The 24917-nt window shown below is 40.0% G+C and overlaps 2 protein-coding genes across 5 annotated transcripts in view; one reads left to right on the top strand and one right to left on the bottom strand.

Moving 5' to 3' along the window:
* The window catches only part of ARSJ (arylsulfatase family member J), a 103400-nt gene that overhangs the window by 38444 nt on the left and 40039 nt on the right, over positions 1–24917 (top strand). The window lies entirely within an intron of this gene.
* LOC127483154 (uncharacterized) overlaps positions 12091–24917 on the bottom strand; it is a 193741-nt gene continuing 180914 nt past the window's right edge. For 3 of the 4 annotated variants that reach the window (XM_089302895.1, XM_089302893.1, XM_051819498.3), the window contains one exon: positions 23407–23450. In XM_089302895.1, coding sequence (XP_089159021.1) covers positions 23447–23450 — 4 coding nt within the window. In that variant the 3' untranslated portion in view covers positions 23407–23446. Of the gene's footprint in view, positions 12376–23355; positions 23451–24917 lie in introns of those variants that run through there. The other variant, XR_016212293.1, reaches the window with a different exon arrangement.

Raw genomic sequence — 24917 nt, forward strand, 5'->3', positions numbered from 1 at the left:
GGATGGCCTAAGTGCTTGGGTCCCTGCACCCGCATGAGAGACCAAGAAGAAGCTCCTGGCTCCTGGTTCCTGGCTCCTGGCTGTGGATCGGCTCAACTCCAGCCATTGCGGCCATTTGGGGAGTGAACCAACGGAAGGAAGACCCCTCTCTCTGTCTCTCACTGTCTATGACTCTACCTGTCAAATTAAAAAAAAAAAAAAAAAAACTACACTGATGCAAACCTTCCCTTAGCTCTCCTCTACACACATACACATACAAAGTGAAAAACTGCCTGGGTTTTCTTAAAAAAAGAAAAAAGAAAGAAACAAGAACAGTTGATTAATAGATCAATAATGCTATAGTATTTAAACATAATTTTACTTGACTAGATGATTTATTGTTATTGCATAATTTAATAAAGTAATTGGTGACTACCTGAAGCTCCCTTGGGCCTTTGAGAAGAAACCATGTCCCCCAAATACTTAAATATCTTCCAGTATAGTGACATCAGGGGAAGTTACAGAGGTGGCGTATCTCAGTTTCAATAAGACTTACAGAAAAGACAATCTTTTTTAAATTGAAAAAATATGCTGAATGGTAAGTAAAAAGATGAGTATGCCATTCACACTTGATCTTAGCCAAAAGGTCGAGAGGCGATATGAGTATGCCATTCAAAATGAATTGAGTAATAATTCAAAGTTAACCATAAAGCAAGTGTCTAGTAACAATTTTAAGGCTTTATTCTGAGTTACTTCTGCCCCATTCAAACTCCTTTACATGTAACTCAAACTAAGACAAATATTTACCAAATTCATCAGGGCAGGAATAGCTAACATATTGTATGACAAAAGTTAAGCATCTTCTAGATCATTAAATACAAGAAGAGAGAAAGTCTGAAGAAATGAAATTTCTCTGTTGATTCACAAAATGAACTACTCTTCTGCAAGATGCAGGAAATCTGGCTGAAGACTATGTATATGGAAAAAAAAAATAGCTTGAGGTTTTAGCCTGCAAGCTCACCATGTGGTGTCCTGCCAAAGAAGCAAATATGTTTCCTAATAAAGTATCGACCTCAGATCAAGGAAGGTACCAATTCTGCTGAGTTTTGCACTGTTCAGACTACATCTAGAGTATTATGTTTGAATTAAAGTGCCAGATATTAAGGAGAGGTACAGATACACTGAAGTGCATGCCAAGAAAGAGTCCTGGCAGCCACAGAGTGTGAGGATTGGCTGAAATAACTGAGACAACTCAAAAACACGGTAACTGTCTGCCCATATTTGAAGAACTGGAATGTAGAAGAGATTCTATGTTTATTAACATCCCAGACAAGTAGGACTAGTATGAATTCAAATAATAGTCTTCCATTAGTAAATGATTCAGAAATAAAATGAGCTGTGTTGTAAGACATTGCATTTCCTATCATTGGAAGCATTCTAGACGGACCTAACTGTAGGACCAAGAAACAAGCTTGGCTCTTTATAGTTTTACTATCCTGGATTTTAATGCTTTTCTCATAAATCTTTAACTTTCATGATTCTGTTTCCTTTTTGTGTTTCATATTTGTTTCGCAAACATAAAACAAACTCAGTCATTTTTCTGACTCCTAATCCCTCCTCCCAATTCCTAGTATTGTAGAGCCTTGGCACTGTTTCATGTCACAAATGGATTTACAGGGCATTGTGGCACACCAGTATGCCAGGGCTCCAACTGGATGCAAGTTCCTTTCAGAATAGGATGCTGACTCAGAGCAGATTCGAGAGAAAGTTATTACAATGCCTAGTTATGATACAATCAGGAAGGCATGGACTCTGAACGTGCAAGACTTGGTAATCTGAAGTTATATAAATAAAGAGAAAAAAGGGGGGACAGTGTTGTGGCACAGCAGCTTAACCCAGTGCTTGCAACAATGGCATCCCATACTGAACTGTCGGTTCCTGCCACAGTTGCTCTTCTTGTGATCCAGCTACCTGCTAATACACCTGGTAAACTAGTGGATGATAGCCCAAGTATTTGGAGCCCTGCCACCTATGTGGGAAGTCCAGATGGAGTTCCAGGCTCTCATCTTCATACCAGCACAGCTCAGACTGTTGTGGCCATTTGGGGAGTGAAGCAGCAGATGGAAGATTACTCTTTCTCCCTCTCTCTCTTTATCTTTCTCTCTTTCTCTCTTCCTCTGCTTTTCAAATAAAAAAAATCCTTAAAGAAATCAAATGAAAAATAAAGAGAATATAGTCATTTTATCTCGAGCTGTGTGCAATTTTATTTTTTGTAATTTTTATTTATTATGCAAGTTTCATGTATTTCATATGTACAAATTTAGGAACATAGTGATACTTCCTCCCCACTCTCCCTCCTGCCCACACTCCAACCCTTCTTCTTCTTCTATCTCACATTCCCACTCTTAATTTTTACCAGAATTTATTTTCAGTTTACTTATTGTTCATATAGTTAACCTACACTAAGTAAAATAGTTCAACAAATAGTATGAAGAAAAAAAATACTGTTACTCAACAGATCAGATGAAGGCTGTAAAACAATCACTGAATTTCAAAATGTCCATTTCACTCCGATACATTACATTTGAGGTACTCTATTAGTTACCTTTGGATCAGGGAAAACATATGATATCTGTCTTTTGATGACTGTATTATTTCATTAACTATAATAATTTCCAGTTGCATGCATCTTGTTGGAAAAGATAGCATTTCATTTTTTTTATAGCAGAGTAGTACTTTATAGTATATATATATATATACCACAATTTCTTTATCCAGTCAACTGTTGATAGACATCTCGGTTGATTCTGGATCTTAACTGTTGTGCATTGTGCTGCAGTGAACATGGTGGTACAGACTCTTAGATGCTGATTTCTTTTGGTTTGGATAAATTCTCAAGAGTGGGATGATCTATATTCAGATTTCTGAGATATCTCTAGCTGTCTTCCAGCAGTGGCTGGAACAGTTTGCATTCTCACCAACAGTAGATAAGGGTACCTGCACCAGCATGTATTGTTTGTTGATTTGGGTATGGGAGGCATTCTGACTGAAATGAGGTGAAACCTCATTGTGGTTTTGATTTGCATTTCCCTGATGGCCAAGTGATCCTAGACTCAGGTGTCTGTTGGCCATTTGAATTTCCTGTCTTGAAAAATGACCATTCAAGTCCTTTGCCCCTTTCTTAGCAGGGTTGTTTGTTTTGTTGTTGAATATCTTAAACTCATTAGAGATTTTGGATGTTAAGCCATTAGTTGCTTAGCTTGCAAATATTTTCTCCCATTGTGTCAGTTGCCTCTTTACTTTGCTGAGTGTTTTGCAGTGCAAAAGCTTTTCAGTTTGTCATCCCACTTACTAATTTTGGCTCTGATTGCCTGTGCTACTGGGGTCTTTTCCAATATGTCTTTTCCTATGCCACCATATTGTAGGGTTTCCCCAATATTCTCTAGTAATTTGATGGTATCACGTTATAGATTTAGGTCTTTGTTGCATTTTGAGTGCACTTTTGTGTAAGGTGTAAGGTAAGTGTCTAGTTTCATACTTTTGCATGTGGAGGTCCAATTTAACCAGCACCATTTGTTAAAGAAACTATCCTTGCTTCAGGGATTGATTTTAGCTTCTTTGTCAAAGATAAGTCAGTTGTAGATATGTGGATTAATTTTTGGAGTTTCTAGTCTGTTCCATTGGTTTACACACCTGTTTTTGTGCCAGTACCAGGCTGTTTTGATTATAACTGCCCTGTAACATGTCTTGAAATCAGGTATTGTGATGTCTCCAGTTTTGTTTGTGTTGTATAAGATTGCTTTATCACTTCAGGGTCTCTTGTGTTTCCATATGAATTTTAGCATCATTTTATTTTAAGTCTGCCAAGAATGTCATTAGTATTTTGATTGAGATCGCATTGAATCTGTAAATTGCTTTAGGTAGTATAGACATTTTGGTGATACTGATTCTTCCATTCCATGAACATGGGAAAATTTTCCATTTCTAAATGTCTTCTTCTTTTCTTTCTTTAATGTTTTATAATTTATAATGTAGAGATCTTTGATATCCTTGGTTAAATTTATTTCAAGGTATTTAATCATTTTGTAGCTATTATGAATGGGATTCATCTTTCTCAGTTATGGATTTGTCTGTGTATACAAAGGCTGTTGAATTTTGTGTGTTGACTTTCCTTCCTGCCACTTTACCAAACTCTTCCTGAGTGCCAATAGTCTGTTACTGGAGTCTTTTGGATCCCCGATATATAGAACCATGTCATCTGCAAATATAGCCTCATAGAAGGGATTTAGGAGGATTCCCTCTGTTTCACTTGTTTTGAATAGCTTGAGAAGAATTGGAATTAGTTCTTCAATGTCTGGTAAAATACAGCATTGAAGCCATCTGGTCCTGGGGTTTTCTTTGCTGGGAGGGTCTTTATTACTAACTCAATCTCCATCTTGGTATTGGTCTGTTTAGATTTTCTGGGTCTTCATGGCTCAATTTAGGTAGATTGTATGTGTCCAGGAATCTATCCATATCTTCTAGTTTTTCCAAATTGTTGTCATATAGCTCTTTATATTAATTACTGGTAATTCTTTTTATTTCTGTGGTAACTAGTTACATTTGCTTTTTCAAATTTGATTTTACTGAACTGGGTTTTCAGCTGTTTTTTTGTTAGTTGGGCCAATGATGTATCAATTTTGTTTATTTTTTCAAAAAAACAGCTCTTCATTTTACTGATCTTTTGTATTTTTTTTCAATTCTTCTCTAATTTAAAGTATTTCCTTCCTCCTACTAATTTGGGGTTAGATTTTTTTTTCTAGTCCTTGAGATGCAGTTACCTCATTTATTTGGTACCTTTCCATTTTTTTCATGTAGACTGTAAACTTCCCACTTAACATTGGTTTTGCTGTATCCTTTAAGTTTTTATAATGATGTATTGTCATCTTCATTTCTTTCCAGAGTTTTTTTTCTCTTTTAATTTCCTCTGTGACCTACTTTTCATTCAGGAGCATGTTATTCAGTCTCCATGTGTTTGCACATGATCTAGAGATTCTTGAATTGTTAATTTACAGCTTCATTCCATTCAATGCTAGAAGAAGAAGATGGTCAAAGAAGATGCAAGGTATGATTTCAGTTTTTTTGAATTTGCTGAGAGTTGCTTTATGGCTTAGTATATGGTCTGTCATAGAGAAAGTTACATGCACTGATGAGAAGGTTGTGTGTTCTACAACTGTAGGATGAAAAGTTCTGTAGATAGCAGTTAGGTCCATTTGGTCCAAACTGTCAACTAGCTTTTGTTGTTTCTTTGTTGATTTTCTGTCTAGTTGATCTGTCCATTGATGAAAATGAGGTGTTGAAGTCCCTTATTACTATTGTATTGGAGTCTATGTCTCCCTTTAGATCCATTAACATTTCTTTTAAATAGCCAGGAACCCTATAATTGGGTACATATACATTTATTATAGTCACATCTTCCTGTTGAATTGATCTCTTAATCATTACATAGTGCCCTTCTTCATCTTTTTTAACAAAATTTTTGTGTTAAAGTCCATTTTATCTGATATTTGGATTACTAAATCTGCTCTTTTTTACTTTCCATTAGCATTGAATTTTTTTTTCTGTATTTTCACTTTCATGTATGTGTGTATCTTTGTTGGTGAGATGTGTTTCTTGTAGGCAGCAAATAGATGGGTCTTGTTTTTATCCATGCAGCCAGTCTGTATCTTTTAACTGGAGAGTTGATGCTATTTATATTCAAGGTTATATTGATATGTAACAACATGGCCCTGCAATTTTCCCATAAATATTCATGTTGTTTACTTTGAATTTCTTTGGTACTTTTACTGGGGCATTTTCTGTCTTCACATTCTTTCATAATGATGGCTATCTCTCTGTGTTTCTGTGTGTAGCACATCCTGAAGCATCTTTTGTAAGACTAGACAGTGGTGACAAATTCTTTCAATTTGTATTTGTTAGGGAAGGTCTTTATTTCACCTTTATTCCTAAATGAGAGCTTTACAGGGTACATATTCTGGATTGACAATTTTTTTTTCTCCTAAGACTTGAGCTATGTCTTGCCATTCTCTCCTAGCTTGTAGGTTTTCTGATGAAAAATCAGCTGTGAGTAGAATTAGAGATCCTCTGAAAGTAATTTAGCTTTTTTCTTATGTACATTTTAGAATCTTTTCTTTATGATTTACTTTTGAAAGTTTGACTACAATGTGTTGTGGGAAGATATTTTCTGGCTATGTCTATTAGGGGTTCTATGTGCTTCCTGTACTTGGACATCCCTTTCTTTCTCCAAATTGGGGAAGTTTCTGTAATTATTTCACTAACTAGCCCTTCTAGTCCATTGTCTCTTTCCACACCTTCATGAACTCCTAAGAGACCCATATGTTGTGTCTTTTAATGATATACAATAAATCTTCAACACTGGTTTTAAGTTTTTTAATTTCTTTTCTTTCTTTTTTTTGGGGGGTGGGGAGAATCTGACTGAAAGATTTCCAGATTTGTCTTCTAGTTTGGATATCCTTCTGCCTCACCACGTCTGTTGTTAAGGCTTTCTACCGCATTTTTTTATTTGATCTATTGAATTCTTCATTTTTTTTAAAAAGATTTATTGATTTATTTGAAAGGCAGAGTTACAGAAAGAGAGAGAGAGAGGTTGATCTTGAGTCCACTAGCTCACTAACCCAAATGGCTGCAATGGCCAGAGCTGGGTTGAGCCAAAGCCAGGAGCTTCTTCTGGGTCTTCCACGTGAGTTTAGGGGCCCAAAGAGTTGGACTATCTTCCACTGCTTTCCCAGGCACATCAGAAGAGGAGCGGCTTGGAGTTGAACCAGTGCACATATGGTTTGCTGATATTTCAGGCGGTGGCTTTATCCACTATGCAACAGTGCCAGCCCAAATTCTTCATTTCTAATATTTCATTTTGATTTTTCTTTAAAATCTCAATTTCATGGGAAAAATTTCATTCATGTCATGCCTGGTTTTCTTTAGTTTGTAGATTTTCTTCTGGTTGCTTTTGAGTAATCCTATGATTAATCTTTTGTGTTTCATTTTTGGTGTTTCATCGATTGCTTCATGTTTACATTGTAATTTTGATATATTGTTGTGTTGCTTGAGGGGAGGGGTCATGATATCGTCTTTATTCTTGTTTCTTGAATTTCTGCACTTACAATTAGGCATTTGTGGAATTACTTGTTTTTGTTTTTGTTTCCTCTTTTATCTTTCCTGCTTTTATCTTTGGGCTATGCCTTTGTAGTTTTGTGGAATGTCTGCACTGTCAGTGAATACCAAGAATGTGTGCTGGGTATGGCCAGGGAGCTCTGGTCAGTGCTCCGGGTTGGGACTAGTATACAAGATAACACCCAAGTTGGACATGGTAGATCTCCTCTTGTTAACAAAAAGGGGGAATGGTCACCTCTGTTGGTGTGATTACCTCCTCTCCTCCAAGGTTAGCAATGCCCAAGTATAAACCCAAAGTGCGTTCAATATTCATGCACACAGTATGAACAGCAATGCCCAATTACTCACCCAAAGTGTGTTCAGTATTCATGTGCACAGTATCAACAGCACAAAAGACCTGCACAGTCCTCACTCTGAACATCATTCCCACTGCAGTGACCCTCCCCAGGCAACCAAGTAGCTCTCAGCATATGGAGCCTCACCCAGTGGTTGTTCAGAGACCCCACTGTGGCTGCTGCTGAAGCTCAAAATGGCACCACCCTTTCTCAGCCATGCAGCGGAAGGATGGTGTGAAATAAATGTGCCCCCTTTACTTCCACTGGATCTGCAGGTAACTTCTAGTAACTGATAGCACCTAGGACTCGAGTTCAGACTCATGCCTTGATCCTGCTCAGGCCATATCACCATGCGTTGCTGCAGTTTGATCTCACCTATGTTTCCAAGCTGCTGCATGCTCTGGCTCTCAGCTGATGCAGCTGTGTGTTGTGTCTGTGTTCTTGCTGCACATCTGCACCTTCCACACAGGTCCGTGGCATTCCTCTTCCTTTTGTAGAATTTCTAGTGAGGTTTTTCTCTAATTCTCCTCTGAGGGTGCACTTCCTACTTTTATTATTATTATTATTATTATTATCCCTAGCTTAGTGCAGTACATCATTCCCTAATCCTCCATCTATGAAGCCTTTAGCACATTTCTTAAAGGTGGACTTGAAGAAATCTTGACCATAGGTTGCAATGTAGAGAGACAAAATTTGGTGGCAAGAGTTTGGCACAGTAGTTAAGGCACCTCTTAAGAAGCTCACATTGCATACCCAACTACCTGGATTTGAGTTCCAAATACACTCCTGATTCCAATTTCTTGCTAATGTGCTCCCTGGAAGGCAGCAGGTGATGGCTCAAATACTTGGGTCCCTGGATTCATGTCTCAGCTCCTGGCTTCAGCCTCGTCCAGCCCCAGATGTTGCAGGAGTTTGTGGTGTGAACCAGCAGATGGGAGATCTCTCTCTCCCACATGGGAGACTGCTGACTTTGACCTGGCACAGTATGGGCCATTGTGGCTATTTGGGAAGTGAACCATATGATGAAAGATTCTCTCTCTCCCTCCCTCCCTCCCTCCTTCCCTCCCCACCCCCATCTCTCTTTCTCTCCCTCTCTTTTCTCCTGTCTGTCACTCTACCTTTCCATCAATAGTAGCAACAAAAAAAGAATTGCTACTTTTGCAATATGTGCTTTGGAACTTAGAACTAAATTATGATTGCTTAGACATGCACAGCTAAAATCAATGGAGCACTATGAATAAGTATTCAGGTCTAAAAGGATAACAACATTAACAATATACTTTAAAAAAAAGCCTAGACTACAATGTACTTTTGGTTATTAGCAGAATGTAATAAAATACAAATGATTTGGTTTTAAAATAAATAAAACTGCCTGGATATTATGAAATATGACACTTAATATAGCTTCAGAGTTATGGCCGATGCCCAGATTTTTGTTAATTTTAAGCAAGCTTCTCAAAAGATAATAGTTTTAAAGTTTTTTTTCTGTTTCAAATTTCTCTGTTATATCTGTAAACCATTTGGGTTTATTGATCTATAGTAATGACACACCATAAATTTCACTGCATAATTTTCCAGTCAAGCTCAGGTGAATAGATGGTAGATTGAAGCTATAAATAACTAAAAACAGGGGCCGGCGCCCGTGGCTCATGTGGTAAATCCTCCGCTTGCGGCACTGGCATCCCAGCCGGTGTTCTAGTCCCGGTTGCTCCTCTTCCAGTCCAGCTCTCTGCTGTGGCCCAGGAAGGCAGTGGAGGATGGCCCAAGTGTTTGGGCCCCTGCACCCGCATGGGAAACCAGGAGGAAGCACCTGGCTCCTGGCTTGGGATTGGCATAGTTTCAGCCATAGCGGCCATTTGGGGGGGGGGGGTGAACCAACGGAAGGAAAACCTCTCTCTCTCTCTCTCTCTCTCTCTCTCTACCTCTCTCACTGTCTAACACTATGTTTAAAAAAAAACCTGAAAACAATGATTTCATAACCTAGTAAACAAAATATTATATGTTAATATATTTGGATTCCATGGAAACTTTAAAGTCTTGTTTTCTAAAAATGCTGTAATTAAAGAAAATACTCCATATCCAGATGAATTTGGTAATATGTTTTACCATATGATACATATCCAAAGAAAGTAAGTTTTCTTAAGATAAAGGAACAAGAAGAAAAGGAAAATTTTATTAAGTAACTTGAAAAATACTGTCCATATAATTTCTTTCATTAAATGCTCAGGAGTTTATTCTGTAACAAATAAGGGAAAGAACTGCTTTTCAATTTAAAATCATTATTAGAGTACCTGTTACAATCATCAGACATTGGAATCCATTAAAAATCCATCTTAAAAGTTTTATTTTTTCATAAATCTACTTTTCCCCTTTGGCCTCAGTACTAGTAATAATAATTTAGTCATGATATTTTGTATTTACATGAATCATACAATTTATTTCCACACATATAGCAGCTGAGTTTCATAGGTATTCCATGAGGAAACAAAACCTAGATGAAGCTCCTGGCTCCTAGCTACAGCCTGGCCCAGCCCCAGCTGTTGTAGCCATTTGGGAAATGAACCAGTGCACAGAAGACACCTTTCTCTCTCTCTGTCTCTCTCTCTCTAACTCTGCTTCTCAAAAAAATGATAAGTCTGTTATGGTTAGTGTAGACTGTGTGCAATATTTAAGATGCTGTTTCACTGTAAGATATTCCGTTTAAATGATTTTCTTTTTTTATAGATATATTTTAATTTATTTAATGAACATAAATTTCCAAAGTACAGCTTATGGATTACAATAGCTTCTCCCCCTCCCATAACTTCCCTCCCATCCACAACACTCCCCTCTCCCTCTCCCCCTCCCCTTCCATTCACATCAAGATTAATTTTCAATTATCTTTATATACAGAAGATCAATTTAGCATATATTAAGTAAAGATGTCAACAGTTTGCACCCACGCAGAAACACAAACTGTAAAATACTATTTGAGTACTAGTTATAGCATTAATTAAACACCTAAGAGTAATTGTGTATTAATTACAGAGTTCAACCAATAGTTTTAAGTAGAACATAAAAAATACTAAAAGGGTAAAGTATTAAGTTCTTTTTTTTCTGTTTCTTTTGTTTGTTTGTTTGTTATATAGTTTTTTTTTATTTAATAAATGTGAATTTACAAAATGTAACTTTTGTATTGTTGTGGCTCCCCCCCCAAACCTCCCTCCCTCCCGCGGCCCTCCCCTCTCCCACTCCCTCTCCCATCCCACCCTTCATCGAGTTTCATTTTCAATTACCTTCATATACTGAAGATCAACTTAGTATATACTGAGCAAACATGCTCTCCATGTAGGATCTCTGTCCTTAATGTGTTCTACTATGAAACTTAAAAACAACACTACTAGTCGAACAATACCCTATACCTTGTGTGGTTGTGTGAGTGCAGCCTGTTGAAATCCTTGCTTAGCCCGTTTAAATGATTTTCAATATTTTAACATTCTTTTCCTTTGGGTAAAATTTTTTGGCAAAGGTTTATTTTATTTATTTTATTATTTATTTTACTTTATTTCAAAGGTACAGTTACAGAGAGAGAGAGAGAGAGAGAGAGAGAGAGAGAGAGAAACAAAGATCTTCCATCAGCTGGTTCACTCCCCAGATGACCACAATGACCAGGGCAGGCCAGGCTGGAGCCAGGAGCCAAGCGCTTCTTCTGGGTCTTCCATGTGTGTGCCAGGAGCCCAAACACTCCAGCTATCTTCTGCTGCTTTTCCCAGGCCACTAACACAGAGCTGGATTGAAGTGAAGCAGCCAGGACATGAACTGCTGCCCATATGATATGCTTGCATCTCAGGCAGTGACTTTACCCGCTGTGCCACAGCATGGGCCCCTGTATATCATGTTTTTTCTTCCTAAAATTGTCACTTGGTGTGCAAATGAAATTTTAGGTGTGAAATTTCTACATTTACTTGCATTTTTGTCTTATGCATAGTGATTTTCAGTCATTAAAATATGATAGTTACACTTAGAATTTCTTGCCACTTTTGAGAGCAAGTACATCCTTTTTGTTTTCTAGTTCAAAGAAATTATGGGCCGGCGCTGCGGCTCAATAGGCTAATCCTCCACCTAGCGGCGCCGGCACACCGGGTTCTAGTCCTGGTTGGGGCGCCGGATTCTTTCCCGGTTGCCCCTCTTCCAGGCCAGCTCTCTGCTGTGGCCCAGGAAGGCAGTGGAGGATGGCCCAAGTGCTTGGGCCCTGCACCCCATGGGAGACCAGGAGGAAGCACCTGGCTCCTGGCTTCGGATCAGCGTGGTGCGCCGGCCGCAGCGCGCCAGCCATGGCGGCCATTGGAGGGTGAACCAACGGCAAAAGGAAGACCTTTCTCTTTGTCTCTCTCTCTCACTGTCCAGTCTGCCTGTAAAAAAAAAAAAAACAAAAAAACAAAAAAACAAAAAAAAAAAAAACGAAACTATGAGGCAGGCAGATAATAAAGTGGTAAAAAGATATTTTGAAAACTGTGACAGAATAAATTCTGGCTTTTTATGGTCTTTCATTCATCCAGGGAAAACATTGTGAGATTTGACTTTACTTCCTTTAAGTTCATCATCCCAATAACCACAAAAGAAATTATTTTTAAATTTATTTTAAAAGCAGAGTTATGGGGGCAGTGACAGAAACAGAGAGCGAAAGACAGAGATCTTTTATCTGCTGTTTCACTCCGTAGATGGTGCAACAAGAGACAGGAGCTTCATCTTATGTGGGTGTCAGAGGCCCATGCGCTTGGTTCATCTTCTGCTGCTTTCCTAGGTGCATTAGCAGGGAACTGGATTGGAAGTGGCATAGCTGGGTCAGGAACTGGAGCTCATGTGGGATGCTGATGTCTCAGGCAACAGATTAACTGTGCCACAATGCTGGCTGCAAAGCAAATTATTTTTATACTAAAGGGGAAGAGGTATTCTTAGGAAGGGGGAATTTAAAGGAATAGAACGTAAGTATTTTATGAGAAATTGTTTTGCTAGATCACTCTGCCTGCAAATATGAAAATATTAATGTAATTTTAAGCCCCAAAGGATCCTGTAAACAACCAAAATTGTCCATTCAAATCAGAAAACAAACTATGTGGAAATTATTTAGTAGAATTTTTATTCTTTTTATTGGAAAAGAGTAAGAAGAAATCAAAAGACACATAAAATAAAGGGCACTTCTAAACACTGCTCAGAAACATAAAGAATTTTAATATGTAAAAATAGCAATGAGATTTATGGCAGGAGTAAACCACTTATCTTTTTTTTTTTTTTGACAGGCAGAGTGGACAGTGAGAGAGAGAGAGAGAGAAAGGTCTTCCTTTTGCCGTTGGTTCACCCTCCAATGGCCGCCGCGGAGGTGCGCTGCTGCCGGCGCACCGCGCTGATCCGATGGCAGGAGCCAGGTGCTTTTCCTGGTCTCCCATGGGGTGCAGGGCCCAAGCACTTGGGCCATCCTCCACTGCACTCCCTGGCCACAGCAGAGAGCTGGCCTGGAAGAGGGGCAACCAGGACAGAATCCGGCGCCCCGACTGGGACTAGAACCTGGTGTGCCGGCGCCGCTAGGCAGAGGATTAGTCTAGTGAGCCACGGCGCCGGCCAAGCCACTTATCTTATAGTTATTTATGATGCCTTTTTCCAAAGAATGACCTCGTCCCATAAAAAATTTTTTTTTGCTAATGAGTTTCTTAGGCTCAATTCCACTGGTACTCAACTACAGGATTGATATTACCCACAACCCTGATGGTCAGTTGTGATACTAATTATTTAAAGTTCATTTGCTTCTGTGGTCTGTTGTCTCATTGTCAGAAATGAACATTTAAGGAATGGGCTTTTAGCTCAGTGGTTAAGGTACCACATGGGACTCCTGAATCCTGGCTCTGGTCTCTATTCCAGTTTCCTGCTAATGTGTTCCCTGGAGGGCAGCAGGCAATGGCTCAAGTAGTTTGGTCCCTACCATCTATATGAGAGATCTGGATTGGATTCCCACCTCCTGGTTTCATCTTGATGCAAGCTGGCTGTTAGGCATTTAGGGAATCAACCAGCAGATGGGCAATATCTCTGTCTCACTCTCTCCCTGTCTCTCTGCCTTTCAGATAAATAAAATAACAGTTAATTAAGAAAAAAGAAAAATGAACAATTCAAGAGAAACAAAGAAGTAATCATAGCATCTGGGTTTCTATTTGGACTTCAAAATATATCTTGATTTTTAATGTACTGTTGCTATTCTTGTTAACATGTAATTTCAAAAATGAAAATTATTCTCCTTTACATGTAGAAGATACAAATGTCAAATATTTTATCAAAGTTATTAATAAAGGAGAGAACAATTAAGATGCCAATACTAATTCAACTTAGATTTTGAAGAGCTTTTTTTGTATTTTTGTATTTTGGGTATATTCCAAGTAGTAGAATTACTGGATCATATGACAGTTGCATTTCTAGTTTTTAGAAAAATCTCCATAATGTGTTTCACAGTGGCAACACTAATTTATACTCCAACCAACAGTGTATAAGAGTTCTCCTTTCTTAACATTCTCATCAGCATTTGTTACTTTCTGTCTGTTAATGGCCATTCTGACTGGGCTAGGAGATATCTCGTTTTCATGTGCATTTCCCTGAGGTCTGGTGATACTCAACATTTTTTCTTACATTTGTTGGCTGTTTGTATTTCTTATTTTGAGAACTGTCTATTAAAGCTCTGTGCATATTTCTTAATGGATTAGTTGTTTTTATTGAGTTTTTTGAGTTGCTGCTATATTCTTCATATTAATCCTTTGTCAAATAATAGCTCGCAGGTATTTTCTCCTAATCTTTCAGATGTCTCTTCACTCTATTGATCATTTCCTTGCTGTGCAGAAGTTTTCTGAGTTTGATACAATTCCATTTGTCTAGCTTTGCTTTTGTTGTCTGTCCTTTTGGGGTCTTAGAATAGAAGTGGTCACCTACACCAGTGTTTTGAAGTGTTTCCTTACATTTTCTTCTAGAAGTGTCATAGTTTCTCATCATACATTTGGGCCTTTATTCCATTTGGTGTTGATTTTTATATTTGGTGATCTTATTTTGTTCTACATGTGTATATCCAGTACTGCCAGCACATTTTATTGAAAAAACTCTCCTTTTTCCAATGTATGTTCTTTGCTCTTTTGTCAAAAATTAGTTGGCTATATGAATGTAAATTATTTTCTATGCTCATTATTCTGTTTCATGGATTTATTTACTGGTTTTTAATGCCAGTACCATGCTGTTTTATTTACTATAGCTTTGTGGTATGCTTTCAAATATTGTGATTCCTGCAGTTTGATTTTTCCCACCTCAGGATCACTTTGGCTATTCTGGGCCTTTTGTAATTTTCCATGAATTTTAGGTTTTTTTTCTAATTCTGTAGTGTGTCATTGGTGTTTTAATAGGAATTGCATTAATTCTATAGATTAGATCAGATAGACTTTTTTAATAAAAAAAGATTTATTTATTTGAAAGTCAGAGTTATGGAGAGAAAGAGAGAGAGAGAGGGAGACAGAGACAGAGAGAGAGAGAGAGAGAGAGATCTTCCATCTGCTGGTTAACTCCCCAAATGGCCACAACATCCAGAGCTAGCCCAGGCTGAAATCAATGGCTAGGAACTTCTTTAAGGTCTCCCACATCGGTGGCAGGGGCCCAAACACTTGGACTATTCTCTACTGGTTTCCCAGGTCATTAGCAGGAAGTTGGATCAGAAGCAGAGATCAGAAGTTGGATCAGGACTTGAACTGGTGCCCACATGGGATGCCAAGGTGTTAGTCAAAGGCTTTACCACTTCCAATCTGTGAGCAAGAAATATCTTTCCATTTTCTTGTGTCCTTGATTATGTCTTTCATCCAGTGTTTTACAATTTTCATTGTAGAATATTTTTATTGCTTCAGTTAAATTTAGCCCCAAATATTTGCTTTTTAAAAAATGTTTTTATTTATTTGAAAGGCAGAGTTATAGAGAAAGAGAGAGAAGGAGAGAAAAAAAGAGGGATCTTATATCTGCTGGTTCACAACACCCAAATCCCCACAATGGCCATGGCTGTGCCAGGTCAAAGGCAGAAGTCTAGAATTCCGTTAGGGTTTCCAGTGGATCATAAGTTGAGCATCTGGGGCTCGAACCAGTGCTCATATGGAAGGCAGAGACTGAACCTGCTGTTCCACAACACAAGCTCCTATATTTTTTTTTGCAGCTTCTGTGAATGGGATTTCTTTTCTGATTTCTGTTTCAGCATCATCATTGTTGGTGTATATAAATACTACAGTTTTTATATGTTGATTTTGTATGCTGTAAGTTTACTGAATCGCTTACCAGTTCTAAAATCTTTTTGATAGACTGTTTACGGTTTTCCAAGCACAACAATGTGTCATGGATATTTTGACTTTCTCCTTTCCAATTTTGATGTCCTTAATTTCTTTCTTCCCACGAATTGTGATCCTAAACTCCCAATATTATGTTGAATGGTAATGGTGAAAGTGGACATCCTTGACTTATTCCAGATCTCAGAGGAAGTGGTTTCAGCTTTCTCCCATTCAATGTGATAATTGTGGGGAGCAATCCGGACTAGACTAAGTTGCTCGAATTAGGACTTATTCTATGCATCTGCTCTCCCACAATATGGCGCTGGGAGAGAAGTAAACAGCTTCCGCACAGCTGCCTCCAGTTCAACCAATTAACTGTAGGACTTGCTCCTGATTGGAGAGCAGCGTACTCAGCCGAGTTGGGATTGGCGGAGGAGGACTATAAAGGAGGAGAGAGACGGCATGCACCGGGAACATCTATGGGGAACATCTAGCTGAAGGAACACCCGTGCAGCCCCTGAGAGACCCGGCCGGCGGTGTGCCGCTCCCCTGCGGAAGTGGGGAATGCGGCCAGGGGGAACTGCCCTTCCACGGAGGTGGAAGGGATAGTAGCCAACCCGGGAAGAACCAGCAGCAAACCCGGGGAGGGCCGAGCAGACGAAAGAACAGCGCAGGGTCCTGTGTTGCTCCTCCACGAAGAGGGGGAGCGACATAATGGTGCCGTGACTCGGATAGCAAACTTAGGAGGGAAGAAACGGGAAGAATTGGGAAAATATCGGAGAGAGAGACTAGCAAACAGCCTAGGGAAAATACCGGAGAGAGAGACTAGCAAACAGCCTAGGGAAAAGCCGGACGAAAAGGGTGCCGGAAGAAGCTATTGAAAGCCTAGGCATAGACTCGGATACGGACTACGGGGGGAAGCTGGGAGGAATCTCTAAGGTCGAAAGCGAAAGTGAAAGCTAGAACAAACAGACTCGGACGCGGACTGTGGGGAGAGGCCAGGAGAAATGAGGGAGGAATATCGTTGGAGGAAAGCTTGGGGAAACATACCGGGTAGAGAAAAATGTTAGGGAAATTGAAGCCGCGGGGGGCAGGCCAAGGCGGAAACGAAAGCCACTTTGGGATTCTCAAGTTAGCCCGGGAATAGGGGGCGAAAAGTTAAAACCAGAAGCTGAGACGCAAGCCAGATTGGGATCCGTCTGATTAGCCCGGGGAGCAAAGGACGGGAAGCCAAACCGTGGGGCGGAGACGTACGCTGGGTTGAATTCGCCAGGCTAGCCCGGGGAACTTGGATTGAATGCTAGTGGTGGAGACGCAAGCTACGCTGTGTGACTCGCGGAAGCCGCCGCGTGCAGAGAGAGCACGGGGCGTGAATAGATAGGGAACGCTGGCGTAGGCCGTGGTTCAGACGCGAAAGGGTTAAGCGTGGAGACCGCGGAGCGCGCGAAGCCGAGCCGCGCAAAGCCGGGAAGCTGCGCAGATGAGAGAGGCGCGCGGGCTGAAGCGGCGCAGAGCCGGGAACCCGCCGGCGGGGCGAGGTGCCGGAAAGCTGCGGGGATAAGAGAAACAGAAGTTTAGAAGTAAAAGAGAAATAGGAATGTTGGCAGACAGAAGTAAAATGGGAGAAATAGAAATGCCCGGAGATAGAGAAATAGAGAAAAATAAGGCCTCCCCTCAACATGCCAATTAGAAGGCTTGGATTCGGTCTGCCCGATTAGTGAGGCGATGAGTACCTGGGCGGCTAGCCGCAGGTCACCGAAGACAGGCACGAATTAACATCAGTAAAGCTTCCCCACAATGCAACAATTAGGAGGCTTGGATTCGGTCTGCCTGATTTAAGGCGGTAAGCGCCAGCAAAGCTCGACCAGAGTATGAGCTGCAGGTCACCGAAGATAGGCACGAACCAACACTAATAAGTCTCCCCCACAATAAGGCAATGAGAAGGCTTGGATTCGGTTTGCCTGATAGGTTTTGTAAACACCTGCAGGCAGTTCTAGCAGAGCAGAGCATGCGCTGCAGGACAGCGAACACAGGCACGCATCAGCGCCTAAAAACCTCCACACAATGGCGAAGAGAGGACCCGGATTCCGTTTTCCTGATTGATAGGACTTGTAAGAGCCTGTGGCAACTCTAGCAAGTACAGCAGAGTGTGTGCTGCGGGACACCGAAGACAGGCGCGTATCAACGCCAAAAAATAAAAAGAAAGGGGGATCTGTGGGGAGCAATCCGGACTAGACTAAGTTGCTCGAATTAGGACTTATTCTATGCATCTGCTCTCCCACAATATGGCGCTGGGAGAGAAGTAAACAGCTTCCGCACAGCTGCCTCCAGTTCAACCAATTAACTGTAGGACTTGCTCCTGATTGGAGAGCAGCGTACTCAGCCGAGTTGGGATTGGCGGAGGAGGACTATAAAGGAGGAGAGAGACGGCATGCACCGGGAACATCTATGGGGAACATCTAGCTGAAGGAACACCCGTGCAGCCCCTGAGAGACCCGGCCGGCGGTGTGCCGCTCCCCTGCGGAAGTGGGGAATGCGGCCAGGGGGAACTGCCCTTCCACGGAGGTGGAAGGGATAGTAGCCAACCCGGGAAGAACCAGCAGCAAACCCGGGGAGGGCCGAGCAGACGAAAGAACAGCGCAGGGTCCTGTGTTGCTCCTCCACGAAGAGGGGGAGCGACAGATAATGACTATTGGATTTTCATATATAGCATTATAATTTTGAAATATATTCCTTCTGTATCTAGTTTGTTCAATGTTTTTATCATGAAGGGGTGTTTAATCTTATCAGGTGCTTTTGCTGAATTTATTGAGATGATTATACAGTTTTTGTTCTTCATTCTGTTGATGTGATTTATGATATTTCTTGATTTGTGAAGGTTGAATCCACCTTGCTAATCTGGGGTAAATCTGACTAGGTCATGATATATGATCTCTTTGATTTAGTATTAGATTCTATTTGCTAATATTTGAAGAGAATTTTAGCATCTATGTTCATCAAGGATATTGGACTATGGTTTTCTTTTTATGTTGTGCCTGATTTTGTTATCAGAATAATGCAGGCCTCATAACAAGAGTTTTGCTGAGTTCATCATTTTAAATATTTTTAATAGTTTGAAGAGTATTGCAGTTAGATCTTCTTTTAATGTTTTATAGAATTCAGTAGTAAAGCCATCAGGTCCTGAAGTTTTCTTTGATAGGAGACCTTTAACTACTGCTTCAGTCTCACTGCTTGCTATGGGTCTGTTTAGGTTTTCTATATATTCTTGATTTAATCTTGGTAGAATAGTTTCTTTGAGGTTTTCCAGTTTGTTAACATACAGTTGTTTGTAATAATTTCTGGTGATCCCTTGTATTTTCTGTGTTTCTATCTCTGATTTTATTTATTTGAAATTTCTCTTTCTCCTTTGTTAGTCTGGCAAATATTAGTCTACTTTGTTTATCTTCTCAAAAAGCAGCTTTTCATTTTGTTGATCTTTTGTATTTTTTTAGTTTCAATTTCGTTTATTTCTGCTCTGATTCTTTTATTTCTCATTTCCTGCTAATTTAGGGTTCAGTTTGTTCATGTTTGCCTAAGTCCTTGAAGTAAATCATTGGATCATTTATCTATCATTTGTCTGAGATCTGTTTTTTTAATATAAGCAGTTATTGGCCGGCGCCGTGGCTCAATAGGCTAATCCTCCACCTGTGGCGCAGCACACTGGGTTCTAGTCCCGGCCGGAGTGCCGGATTCTGTCCCGGTTGCCCCTCTTCCAGGCCAGCTGTCGCCCGGGAGTGCAGTGGAGGATGGCCCAAGTCCTTGGGCCCTGCACCCGCATGGGAGACCAGGAGAAGCACCTGGCTCCTGGCTTTGGATCAGCGCAGTGCGCCCACCGCAGCACACTGGCTGCAGCGGCCATTGGAGGGTGAACCAACGGAAAAAGGAAGATCGTTCTCTCTGTCTCTTTCTCTATATCTACTCTGCCTGTCAATAAATAAATAAATAAATAAATAAATAAAATATAGGCAGTTATTGCTATAAACTTCCCTTAATAGTAATATCGCTATAAAATTCCCTCTTAATACCACAAGTTTTGATGTATTATATTTTCATTTTCATTTATTTCAAGAAAGTTTTTATTTCCTTTTTACTTTCTTCAGTGATGCATTGGCCATTCAGGAGCATGTTGTTTATTTTCCTTGTACTTCTAAAATTTTCTATTGTTCTTGTTGATTGCTACTTTTATTCCTTTGTGGAAAAACAGGTCAATTCCAAGAAAATATGTTTGAGATATTTATAGAGGAATGTCTGCCTAGTTTAGGAATCCAAATTGCTTCGTATAAAGTAATGGAACCTCACTGTGTGCTGTTCAGGACAGTAACGCTTGCTGTCACAGTAAGTAGAGAAGAGTGGCACGGTTTCCTGCACAGTGTTTTCTGTGGGATTAGGAGGCATGTGTGAAGACCTCAGGTGTGAGCTGACTATGAAGCACCGATTCAGGATCATAGAACCCCAGAAGAGGAATAAGATCACAGCTCCCAGCTGAGAGTGGAGCCTGTGGCAGATGCTGACTCCTCTCAGCTTTTAAAAGGTGTCTTAGAAGCTTCAAGCCCATAGTGATAAACTTTGACCAAAAAGAAGTAAACGGATTTTCTTAGTTTTAAGATGTGTTGGGATCTGCCAAAGAAATTCAAAGTCTGCCTTTATGAATGAATATCCTGTTGGTAGAAAGATGCTCTTGCACCCCTAGTTATGTTTTCTTCACATATATCAATTAGTTGTACCAGATTTTAGGCTGTAATGGAACATACATTTTGGGTGCCATTTAGTAGTTTAGAAAGAGATGTGGTAAGTTTTCATATCTTATGACTTCTCCATCATAAGAAAAAGCTCTGAAATTCTATCAGTACTGTCCATTGTGCTAAATTAAAATGAAAATCTGAAAATGTCAGGTTTTCTGCTTGCCAAGATCTAAGAACGTTCTGTAGTCATTGTTGACTGAATCCTGCCTTGTACTCAAGGGAGAGGGGAAAGTCCACAACAGAACGGGTATCTGAACTGTACTTTTAAATGTGGGTATAGTTTCATAACAAAGATTCATTTGAGTAAGCTCACAGGAGTGGTGATGTTTGGGGTTTCTTTGGAGAACTGAAGAAATTAACCCTCATGACTTGGGATTGTGAACTGTTACAACCATAATTTCCAGGGCCTGACATTCTGCGATATCTGTACTCTGTGTATTTTGTGGGTAACTGATTATTTTAGCAGCTTTACTTAAAACATATTGATCCAGGGTCCAGTGGTTGAGAAACTGATTGGAAGGCCCATATCCCATTCAAGTGAGTAGGTTCCGTTTGTGGCTCTGTTCCCAGTTCTAACTTGCTGATAATGCAGACCTTGGGAAGCAGCGATGACGACTCAGGGAGTTTGGTCCCTGCCACCCATTTGGGAGACCTGGATGGAGTTCTTATCTCCCAGCTTCAACTTGGCTCAACCCTGGCGATTCAGGGCATTTAGGGAGTGCACCAACAGATGAGAGCTCTGTCTCTTAAATAAATAAGCAGAAGATTATTCTGGAAGCTGCTTGATGAATTAATTAGAAAGACATGGGAAGCAAGGACAAGGGGTAAAATGACTTCAGATACTGACACTATAGTTTAATGACATCTTCAATTCCTCCCTTGATGTGACCTCTGTACCTCTCCAGTTTCTGTCACTCAGTTCTCAACTTTTGTTTTCCAATTTACCTTGACTATTCCTGTTCCTTCAAATTCAACAGATTTACCTATTAAGATTCTTGTAACCAGAATAGATTTATGTATCTAGAGTATCTTAACAGGCTGATTATACTTTAGGGAGGTTGGATCCTTCATTCCTTCTCTGACCTACTCATACCACTGTCTCTCCAGCTCTCCTTTCTGAAAGGATAACCTTTCATGTAGTTCTTGCCTATCCAGTCATTTCGAATCTATAACAACAACAACAACAATAATATCTAATTCAGAATAGTGCTAAAATAGATCATGAATGAAGGTATTTTTAGGCATTCATATTTTTAATTGCTTTAGTTTTAGCTTGGGAATATTAATTTAGCATTTTGTCTTGCTGATACTAATTTGTATACATGAGTTATTGCTTAATCTGTGGCATAATTTAATTGAAAGTGGAAATAATATACAAGTAATTATTTCTATTTCCACCACAGAGTTTAGTGTAATGCCTTCCACATTAGACACTTAATTCATGTTTTTAATTTTAACTAAGCAACATCTTATACTTTTAACAGCACATCTGTCTTTAATTATAGTTATTTGAGGATTTCTTGGCAAAAAGCCAGTACCAGATGCACATTTTCTGAGGGCATATGGACCATGCAATCTTATCTTTGCATCATCCTAGTAAACTCCTAGTAGATTTTCTTCCATATAGTAGAAACCAAATAAACATTTGCTAACCAAAATATGAATACAAAGGAACTAACTCCTGATCCCTTTAAAATTCTCCACTTTGGCTTACTCATTTATGGAACTGAGAAGTATTTGTTTTGTTTTATAGCTGACAGTGTCCTTAGAATCTCTGACCAGTGCATTTTGTTTTCAGAATATGGGGTACATGCTCAAGTTGCTGTGTGTCATGCAGTTACATCTAGAAGGAATTCATTCACTCTTTCTAGAAATATTTATATCCTTACAAAATGCCTCTGGCTCTGTGAGAGGCACTGAAGTTCTGATGGAGATCCAAATGGAACACTCCATCTGCCCCAGAGGATGCACCACTGAAGGCTGCTCAGCTGGCAGATCACCTCCTTTTTCCTGGCTACCTGCAGGTGTATTTTGGAGAGGACGTTGTAAAAAAAGTAGAAAAGGAAATCAGTTGTGTGAAGCACTCATAAGCCCCTTACCCCAAGGTGTAACCTGCCTCAGTGTACGGACCCACATTAAGAAATGTATGTGTTCCCTGTCAGAATATTTAGATTCAATGTAGAAAGTTTTTTTTACTCTAATTTTAAAATTTTAAGCCATTTCAAATTTACTCACTAATATGACTCCTTCTGAAAGCCAGTTTGAGGCACAGTTTTAAAGGGGTGAGGTCCATCTTGGTAACTCCACTTCCTTCTTCAAGCCCTTTACCTCTCTGCACATGTTTGAGGTATTCAGAGCTTTCCTGCTTGATCTGCCAAAATATGATTCTCACTAAGGTTGTAGTGTCTTTGTGTGTCACTACAGGATTATTGGGGCTGGGAAAGGTATAACCCAAGAATGACTGTGTGAACATCAAAATATCTATGCCTTGTTGGAGCAGATATCGAAGGAAATGAATCTTTCCAGCTCACTGAAATCTTTCTGCGTTTAAATATATAATAAGAGTGAATATTATTTGTTAACTGAACATAATTATTTACCAATGAATGACCACACATATATTTTTATGTTGTTAGCTTTCTTTGAAAATCATTTTATGTGTTGAATTTTTCCAGAATATATGTCCTTAGATGCAGTAACATTTTCGTATTCACAGACCTCAATGCAATGTAACTGAAAGTAGGGATGTGAACATATGAAATAAAGATGTTATATACTCACTAATATTTCATCTGAAATAATCCAATGCCTCTTGTATTCATAGAGGTGGGCTTTTCTTTTTACTTTTTGACTCATTGTTATTCTGCTTTTATTAGCTGAAAAATTAAAACAGTTTTGTGTTAAAATACAATAAAATGTTTATCTCTGTGATTAATGACCATGTACTTCTCATTACTTTTATATTAAAGAAAGCCTACAGTGAATCTAATTCAAAAAGAACTGCAAGAACTGCATACTAGCATTTTTTAATTTTAAGAACTAACTTTATGATTAGATTATTTCATTGCAGCATAGAAAGAAAAAACAAATTTCTTTAAAAACTAAGTACAGTTCCAAGATGGCAGAATCGTTATAGGGAGGTCTGATTTAGGTTGGGTGAAATTAATATAAAACAAAGTAGGAAAAGTAAACTCTCAGGGTAAAGCTTCAGAGGAAATTTGCGTAGGAGAGCCTGCGAAAGCATTAGAAACAGCCTGGAGCTGTGTGAAAAGTGAAGACAGACAGCAAGGTGCAACAAAACAACAAAAGAAGCAGCAGTGTGGATGGGGGAAGAAGGCGCCTGCCCTGGCAAACCAGGCCATGGACTGCACCATTGTTGCTACAGCAGGAGAGAGAGCTTAGTGAACTGCACCTTTCAAGTCTATTCTGGATCCCTCAGGACAGCAGAAACTGCTCACCCAGAGAGGGGAAAAAAGCTACACCTCTCTCTCTCTCTCCCTCCCTCCCTCCCTCCCTCTCCCTCTCCCTCTCTCTCTCTCTCTCTCTTTCTCTCTCTCTCCTCTTCTCCAGCCTACAACAGAACCTGTGGCCAGCTGGTGCCATTTTTGGACATAGGCAGGTAGTGGCACGCACCCAGCAATTATTGGGGTTTCCCTCCACCCTGTTGGTGGGGGCAACCACAGCAGTTTAAGAACAACTGATGAGAATAGACTGTACCACCGAGGCAGCTGCACCTACCCTGCAACAGGAGGGGAAAGGGAGCCTTCACTATGGAATTGAAGTGTTGCCTGCAGGACTCTCCTACATGCCCACTAAAACTGTGAAATGAGCAAGGCGTCGGCTAGTAGGTATTGTGTATGCCTGTGATCCAGAGATCATACCAGAGAGAAAAACCCACGTTCCTCACTGACATTGAATCTAGTTGGGATGACTGGACTCGATCCAGCAAGCTGGAACACACATGGACAGTGGCTGTGGAAACACCTCAGCCTCTCAGCCGACAGGATGGGCTAGTGGGGTGTAGTGTCCCCATTTGCACTCCTTGACCCTCAGAGCCCTGGGTGCTGAGACTGAGAAAACACTGACTGCATGAGAGGAGGCAGAACTTTTCTCCCCACAGCTGCAGAATACACATTCTTCTCAGAAGTGCATGGAACTTTATCTAGGATAGATCATATACTAAGCCATAAAGCAAGTCTCAGCAAATTCAAAAAAATCAAAATCATACCATGCACCTCCTCTGATCACAACAGACTGAGGCTCGAAACCAACAACTCAAGAATCTCAAGAACATATGCAAACACATGAACAACATGCTCCTGAATGAACAGTGGGTCATAAAA

The sequence above is a fragment of the Oryctolagus cuniculus genome, chromosome 8 (assembly GCF_051225735.1).
Source record: "Oryctolagus cuniculus isolate XC-2025 breed Fujian yellow rabbit chromosome 8, ASM5122573v1, whole genome shotgun sequence".
NCBI lineage: Eukaryota > Metazoa > Chordata > Mammalia > Lagomorpha > Leporidae > Oryctolagus > Oryctolagus cuniculus.